Below are 9,408 nucleotides of genomic sequence, written 5' to 3' on the forward strand. Positions count from 1 at the left end.
CTGGCGTTTATAAGCAATAAAAAAAAAAAATAAAAAAAAAAACATTAAAAAAAAAATATATAAGAAATAAATATAGATAATACATACAGTTTAGTTTTGATCTCAGGTTACTTTATGGGTCGAATTTGTATCCTACTGTATATAGAATAAATAAACGAACACGAATGAACGAATAGTGAGCTATACATAATGTAATATAATAATTAATACTATGGAAAAAAATGCACAGCACTGCTACAGGTAAGATTTGTACAATCTTTTGACATTTTTGTTATTTTAAAATGAGTCATTTATCTAAGTTTAAAACTATTGTATATCCATATGACAAAATATTTGATTCAAGCACAGGATCTTGACACAGAAATATTAAACAGGACGAGACTTTATAAATATAAGACACAGGTTTAGCTTTAACCTCAACTTTCTGAAGTGGATTCATTATATTAAGAGCATTTAATCTTCACTGAGGTGCAAAATTCTGTGCGATTAGAAGTGAAGAAATGTAAAACATAAAATTGCTTGTCATTTTTTATTAACGCAATTTATTATTAATATTAACATTTTCAATCAACATTTGAACTGTTTACTGTTTAAAAACAATTTGAAATAAAATGCCTGCTTAGATAATATATAAGATATTTGATAATATTGTTTAGTATTTAGCATTTACTAATGGTGCCTTAACATCTCAAAAAGTAAAACAGTATCTTAACTTGGTACTTTACCTTTGAGAAGAGCGAATGCTGGCGTGATGGAGATGACGTTCGGAGGAGAGTTATTGTTTGGAAAGAGAATCTCCACTACAATATAATATTATATACAATACTGTTCAGTTATGACTACTGTACTGTAGTATTAACGAAACAAAGACACAGCGATAAACATCGCTAAGACGGTGCTATCACAATGAATTCAAGACGCTAACTAAACTTTCTGAGGCGGGAAAGCACACGGGTTGTGTGACAGAAGAACCGACTTCTCTAAATTTCGGCCACGAGTTTCGAATGATTTGTATCCTGAATGTTTTTGCGTAAACCTATACAAAAGTTTTGGCGATTGACGATTCGTATTCTGAATTGTATGTATTCTGGGACGCTCGTATCCCGAAAGTCCACTGTGTATATATAGTATTAGTAAATGAATATACAATATCCATAAGGTAGCAAGTGCAGTTTAATTTGCGCAAGGACCGTAAGAAGAATTGGCACATTGAGTCACTGATGGAGTTTTTCTTTAAATAATCGAGCATTTATTAAGTTTCTGGGTGAATTCCTCAGTTTACCCTTGTTTTAGCAAACACACTGGCTCATGCCTCCCTGAGGTCACTTTTTCCTATAGTACTGACAGAATGACGAATGACAAGAGCAACCACTTTAGTCAGTTTTAGTAGTGCCTGAAGCTAAAGAATGTTTTGGGTGAAGCAAGCACCGCTGGGAAATGTCTAAACTTTAAAGAATTACAAGCCGATGTTATTTTTACTTCACTGGGGCCCTTCATGAGGAACACCTATACACACACACACACACACACAGGCAAGTTAGTCTTAATAACTCTATGAGGACCCTTCATTGAAATAATTATTAATGCAGCCAATTAATATTATGTTTACATCTAGTCTTTATGGCTCTTTTAGGGTTTGCAGTAAAAAGTGGTTCTTTTTTTGATGTGGGCACATTTGGTCCACATACACACTCGAGATTTATTTCAACATATGTTTGTTGATAGTTATTTTTAACACCAATTGAATTTCCCTTAATAAGCATCTAACAAGACGGAATGATTATTCATCTATGAATAATAATATAACCGAAGATAATAATAACACTTAGTCTGAATCTGTCTAATAAGCTCATGGATTCTCAGAGATACACAGTGTATGTAATGTATTCAGGGTCATTTCTGTGCTGATTTAGATGCATGTTTTATAGACCAAAAAACTTAAAGGGAATTGTTTTATGTTGAAATAATGAAATTTCTTTCTACAAATATAATTAAATGTTAATTATAAGTATAAATATAATATACCATATTTTCCGGAATATTTTTCCCACGCTTTGAACCCCGCGGCTTGAACAACGAAGTGGCTAATTTATGGAATTTTCCTGGGTTTTTTCCGGTTTCACAAACTTCAAGACAAAAAACTGAGCCCCATAACATTAGACCAATGAAATTGCTGAACGGGTTCAGGTGAACCAATGAGACTCTTTATATTAAATCAGATGCGCTCCCACTGAATTGAGCCGCACCACATAAATATGGATGATGTTCCTCTGATGTTTGACCTGCCACTCATTTGGACTGTCTACAGGAAATGCGAATCATTCGTCACGCTGAAAACAACCGGGCATGGAAAAACACACTTTACCTGATTTACCTGAAGCTTCACCGATGGTGATTTTTAAACGCACGACGATGCCAAAAGATAAACTCTCGAGAGAAATTGTTGTGAAAGGAAGGAGGAAGACAATGACTTTCTTGGTAGGATACAAGTCGTGTAACAATCACTGTCTTTTGTTAAAGCCTTCATTTTATGGTAAAATAATGAAATTTATTAAAAATATAATTAATGTAAATTATAAGAATAAATATACATATAAGTAAAATGTTAATACAGTACAGTACTGTATACATAAAATAGCATTTTTGGGGTGGTGTCCGTTTATCGCGGAAGGTTTTGGAACGTAACCACTGTTGTTAATAAAAAGTTAATAAGTTGTTCACTAGCTGGTGTCTGTTATATATTTTGAGTAGTATCATGTCATTTACATTTGTAAGCAATTATTAATGTGCATTTACAAAGTTTTTATTTTTAAATGTTTTTCTATTTATTTTTTTTTTATTGTGTGGCGTATATGAATTTTTTAATTATTAGCTGTAAAGTTGGTACCCTGGTTATTTCTTTTTGCACAATGAGCTACTGAATGTGTCCCAGGCTGGTCCATGTAGCTGTCAAGAGTTAGAATTACATCATAAAATGTTCCCTCCTTTCACTAGGCATTAACTCATTGGGCAGACATTTTCCATTAATGTCAGGCGCATTCTATTTTCTCAGTGCAGTGGCAGTTCGAAGGATCAGAGCGCTGAATCCATAAAGTTACTGTCTGACCAGTCAAAAGAAATTGAGCTAAGTGTGTACATACAGAAACGAGGACAATGTAAATCGCATGGTGATCATGGAGGTGACATTCAAATGCTCAGCATGTGTTTACTGGCAGCAAGAAGAATGCAGTGAATTAGCAGCCCTCATCAAAGTCATGTTTCATAGTGTACTGGGTGAATTATTTCTGGGTATGGAAAATGGGTCAATTATTAGCTCAAGCATAAGCAGCCAACACTCATCAACATCAGTGAGGGCATGTAAACTATTTGGACATGTCCTTAAAATGGATCTCCTTTCAAGAGGAGAAAGGGTGCACTGACACAGAATAATGGAGCTTTTGTGACAATGATTGTTTGTCTCGGCCTTTCTACTGTGTGAACCCTGTCACCACAAGAATCGCTGCAAAACCATGTGTTATTTCTACAGCTCTATAATATAGAGATCAGGATTTATAGCATCAGGAGTTACTTCTTTTAGAATATTTAAACATGAGCGTGAACTGAAAATCAACATGGAAGATAACAATCATGGCAAGACAACAACAAACAGTTGAATGCAGTGAGCTGGGAGTATATACTGTATACATGTGCTAATTACTGTAAATGTGTCAGGTGCATATGTGACATTGTGTGTTGAAATGCAATGATCTGTAGGAAGCATAGTCCCTGTCCATTATCTTGACACAACCACAAATAAACTTTTTAGGTCATCATAATGGTGTTTTTAGTGCATCTGAAGTAAAACTCTCTATTGTTCTTTGTTTTACATGTTCAAAACTTAAAGCATTGAAGCAAACTATTAGTACATCCCTTGTATATACTGTACATGTGTGCAGTAGGGTGAAATATTACATATATATATATATATATATATATATATATATATATATGTGTGTGTGTGTGTGTGTGTGTGTGTGTGTGTGTGTTTATATGTATATACATGCATATGTATGTACAGTATGTATAGAAATGGAATTACATTAGAAAAAAAATGCAGTTAAAAGTAATCTATATACAGAATAGGCCTGTAGGTAACAAAAGAAGCCACTGTAGCTCTTAAAATGGTTGTGTTTGTTATGTATGGATGCCAAAATGATTTATTGGCATGACTAGTCAGCTCTAAATTATTAGCAAGAATTTTTTGGTAATTGAATATTGATTTAACACATTTACCCTGCCTTTCAAAAATCAGTTTTATATACCGGTGAGCAATTTTTAATACTCTTACTTACTTAACCCAGGTATAATTGTTATTCTTGGAATTGTCACATGATGAGTGTTTATAGCTACTATAATGTAATTCATACAGAAACTTGCTTCACATTCAACAACAATAAATATAACCATATACAAATGTCGTACTTTAATAAAGAAACAACTGGAACAACTATAGCAATAAAACTCAACAAGACATGCTGTTATCGGAAAACGATCAACTTCAGGGTTACACCTGTCAGGTTAATGTCAGACCACATCACCCCACCCCACTGATTATTGCTTATTTTCCTATAATAAAATGCAATTTTTAATACTGTTTGCCTCTGCCAGGTGGTTAATATTAGACCTAAGGTCAGAGGTTTCCAATATGTAACATTTTTTAGCAAGATTGGTGCATATATTATATATACACTTATATAAAAACTTTCTTTCGGCTTCTCCCATTAGGGGTCACCACAGCAGATCATCCGTATTCATGATCCGCATGTTCGATTTGGCACGTTTTTACACTGGATGCCCTTCCTAACGCAACCCTCACCATTTATCCGGGCTTGGGACCGGCACTAAGAGTGCACTGGCTTGTGCAACCCTAATGGCTGGGGTTGGTTCCCTGACCGGGTGGTGAGAGCTCCGCATCCTAACCACTAGACCACCAGGGAACCTATATATACACTTATATAGTGGCAAATAGTAATACAGTATCTTATAGACTTATAGATTTTCTCCAGAGCCATTTTTCAACCCAGTACCAAATCAGTCGTACTAGTTTTCTTTCACACGGTATTGGGTTGCGACCTGATGCTTTGGGACATCTGCCATGGATGGTTCTTTCACAAGATAATGAACCTAAACATGCATTAAAATCAAGTACAGGCCATGTTTACAAAACTAGAAAGTGTAAAGCAACTTAAAATGTACATGAAATACTTCAACAAACCTCCAGATTTTCTTTTTTGTTGGAAGAAAGATCAAACAATACCATAATTGTTATTATTGGAATTAGACACATGATGAAAAAAAATAATGATTTAGAATCATGATCAATGTACACTAAGCAGAATGTGATATCTGACCTCCTCCTGCAGGTCCAGGCTACACTGAAGAGGCAGTGGATGCAGTACAAAGTGCAATGGGGTCAGCGACGCCGTGAGCATTGGTCCATGCGGTCTACTTCCTACACCACCACGTCTATCACGGAGGTGCCTGCTTTCATGTTCCACTACGATAACAACAGTGAACACTTGAATGGCAGGCATATCGATGACTCAGTATGAACATGGTCCAACCACCTACACCTGAGGCACAAAATATCAGAGAAATTATATAAGAAACATTTTTTTCAAAGAATGCCATAAGAAAGAAGGAAACCAAGGAAACTGGAGACTCTATGATTAGGAGATCACATGTACAGTCCTCGCAGATTCTCCCATCTCAGGGCGAAAATCATGACACAAAGTACAACCATGTGTGTTGGCAGCACATCTCTTGTTGAGACGCTTCCCGAAGTGTACACTATTGTTCAAAAGTTTGGAATCAACTGTTACATATTACATGCATTATTTTATTTACTTAAAAAATATATTAGACACAGAAATATTTTAAGAGGTTTTAAATAATAAATATTTTGGGGGGGAACAGTGTTATAACATGATACATCATATACAGAAGTATTTGTACACTAAATTCTCAAAACTGGTTCTGTCAAAAGGTTTTGATGCATTTTCTATAACAGCAGATCCGACGTTAGTGCAAGCCTTAATTCAAATCACAGGATTCCATGAATTCACCCATTCAAACAAGCTATCATTTCTATAATATCAACTCATCCACAAGATGTAGTTTCATAATTATTAACTTGCTATTTAACAAAGAAAAGGTTTCTATAATAAGAGAATTATTTTAATATTTACAGAAGGACTCTCCGATGTCAGCACAGTATTGACTAATTGTCAGTATGTTTTCTGCCATAGCAGATCCGATCCTTCATCACAGAGTATTTCCTGAATTCGTCACGTAAAACTTTGTAGCATGAAAAGCTGTGTTTTTTTGTTGTTAATTTAAAGAAAGAGGAAGAAAGGCTGGTCAGGGAATTAGCGTTTATTGCTGCTATTATGTAAGTCGTAACAGAAAGTTGGACAGAAACACATTCAACAACATTAAATATAACCATCCACAAATATGTCATTCTGTACAAAACAAAACAATTGTAATGGTTAGAAGATCGCTGTGATATATGAGGAATAAAACTCATCTAGACATGAAGTTATCGGGAAACAATCAACTTCAGGGTTACACTTGTCAGGCCAATGTCAGACCACTTCACCCCACCCCACTGATCATTGAATATTTTCCTATAATGAAATGCCCTATCAGCTATTATTCCTTACATGATCATTCCTCCCTGAGCGTTCTATATCACAGATTTTCTAAATATTAAGCTATTTCTTGGTTGAATGTCCATCATTTTTGATATTCTATTATTTTACTATGTATTCTGCAGATTTTTGTTATAACATTGTCAATGCCATTTGGATGAATGTCTTAGAGCATGTCTACATTTCAATATGTCTTTTTTTCTCTACAAATTCATTGAAACTTATTAAACTATAGAGCAGATGATTTTTATATTACTGAAAGTATTAATTCCAAATTTTTGAATAGTACTGTACAGTGTGTGTATGATTTCTCTACAGTTCTGCTGCTTAAAACAGGCAAAAACTGAGGTGGCATTTCTGAAGAATGTGACAGATTTTCAGCTGCTAATCCCTCTAAGAACTTTCTTTTTGCCTTCACTCACAAACACAAACATTGCTTCATTAAAACCAAAGGGTGTGCTGGTTTGCTGGATGTGAAAAGAAACTGAACGAATAAGATGATTCTCCAGAGGATACGGGCCATTCGGTGACTGACTTTTTAGCAAATACAGAAAGATTCCTTTGTGCCTATGTTCTGGATTCCTGTATACAAACACAACAGGTTGAATTATAAAGTGTCAAAGTATGTGACAAGGAGTTTTATTTTTCTGATGGGGTTATTTGCAGCTCTTACGTCTGTGTTGTGAGATCTCTGACTTTCCTGTTTGTAGCAGCTGTGCTTTTTGCTGTCAAGAGAGAAAAAAGAAGAAATTACTTTTAGTAGTGTTTTGAAGTTGATATGTACATGGTATGTATATGTACAGAGTGCAAATGCATTCTAAAAAAACACACAACACTGAAAGTCTAAATGAGTATGTGGTCAAAGAAAGCTATTTGAGTTTTTCATGTTTAAGGATGTACTCTGTTCGATCAAGTCGAATTTTTTTCCAAAAGCTCCATCTGCTTTGAAAACGAAGCTCAGTTAATAACAAACAGTATGTTATTTGTATGTTTCACAAAAAAGATCCACATAGAACATGCGCTGTTGGAAAATAAATAAGTCCAGCTACAATCTGTTTAACTTAGTTTATCACAAATGAATGTTGTTGATTTCATCTGACTTGGAAGTGTACTTCTTTTTTTTTTTTTTGAGTGAAAATTTGCTTGTACAGAATATGTGCATTGTGTTCTTGTGTTTGGAGAGTTTGAAACACTCTTGACGGGTCAATTTTCTTTGTGAATTCTGTCAGTATACTGGACTTGATATTTACCATGTAAATGTTCATTGCTTAACATGATGTTGGTGTATCATGGTGTACATTCTGCCAGCAAAACATGATGCTTGTTTAAAGCACATTATTATAAAGCTAACGTTTTCTCAGATATTTAACTCGTACTTCTTGCTTTTGGCAGTTTTTTTGAGTAAATGAACCAGCTTTCTAACTATCAAACGTTCAGACTAACAGAGATTGTGAAGTCTTATTAATCATTCGATTAATATTCATTCAAATTTTTGGTACACTTTACCCCATCTCTGTTATGCCGAAGAGGTTAACATACATTAAAGCATATACGATCCATTTAAATAGCTCCAGATCATTAGTAAATAAAAAATAAACACAATTAGGCATATAAGATCATAGTTTTAAGTGTTATATTCCTTAAATCTATTTTAATGGACACAATGAGTTCAGATATCAACAAGAAACACATTCTTAACAAATCAATGGAAACTAAAGCAGGTGAAGCCGGCCTAAAACTTCTTCAAATATGATACAAATAAATGAATAAAGTTTCAATGGAATTTATTTGCTCTCACAATGCGATTTATCACAGTCTAAAATTTCACTTTTAAATCTAAGATTGCGTGATAAACTGCGGAGCATGTATTAAATTAGCACAATCTTTTTTCCATCAGAGAGACAAAAGTCTTGACTAAGTCTTTACTTACCTCTTAGTATTGGGAAAATGTGTGTAAAGTATTCCTTAATATAATATAATATAAAATACAATGGGTTTTTTTTCTCAGAAAGATGATTTGATTTCCGATTTAAATATTCACCAAATCAACTGAAAAGGTTTTCAGTCATATGGACTCGTCTGGAACTTTTCACTATTTGATTGTACTTGTTGGTAGAAAGGCCCCAGATTGCGTATTAATTATGCCACACATACTGAACAACAGATAATTTAGCTTTCATGAAAAATCCCACTATTGCATATATCTATATAAACTGTACACTTTTGTGTTTGTCAAATTGGTACCATGGGATTTATTTTTTTTATTATTGTCTGTCTCTATGATCACTTACTTCCAACACAGCAACCAACACAGTGCAGTTGTAATCAACAGTTGCTTAGTACTTGTGAAATTCCTGACTATAGCAGTAATGCATGGTGCTGGTATGTATTTTTAAATCCCAAATAGAATGCACTTGTTGATGCCAGCATGTTACAATGAACATTCCAAGCTTGCAGAGAACATCACCCGTCAAGCCACTTTCCATCGATTAGGTTTTAGAGTATTTTTATTCAGCTGGTGCTGGTGTTTTTTAGTGGAAGAGAACCACACACTATTTGAAACCTCAGTATTAGTTCGGAGGTTTTGGTATAAAAAATATAACTTGCGTAATTGATAGCTCACTGGTTGCTTTGGGCTTCTGAATGTGAGTTTAAAATCTCAGCACCGCCAAATAGCTACTGCTGGGCTCCTGACCAAGGCCCTTAATAGGTAACT

General features: G+C 34.5%; 1 protein-coding gene across 1 annotated transcript in view; it reads left to right on the forward strand.

Annotated features, from left to right (window-relative positions):
- The window catches only part of calcr (calcitonin receptor), a 63,868-nt gene extending 55,812 nt beyond the window's left edge, over positions 1–8,056 (forward strand). The window contains exon 16 of the mRNA XM_046835326.1: positions 5,403–8,056. Coding sequence (XP_046691282.1) covers positions 5,403–5,591 — 189 coding nt within the window. The 3' untranslated portion in view covers positions 5,592–8,056. The remainder of the gene's footprint in view (positions 1–5,402) is intronic.
- Positions 8,057–9,408: the final 1,352 nt, after the last annotated feature.

Source organism: Silurus meridionalis, chromosome 22 (genome assembly GCF_014805685.1).
Source record: "Silurus meridionalis isolate SWU-2019-XX chromosome 22, ASM1480568v1, whole genome shotgun sequence".
Classification (NCBI taxonomy): Eukaryota; Metazoa; Chordata; class Actinopteri; order Siluriformes; family Siluridae; genus Silurus; species Silurus meridionalis.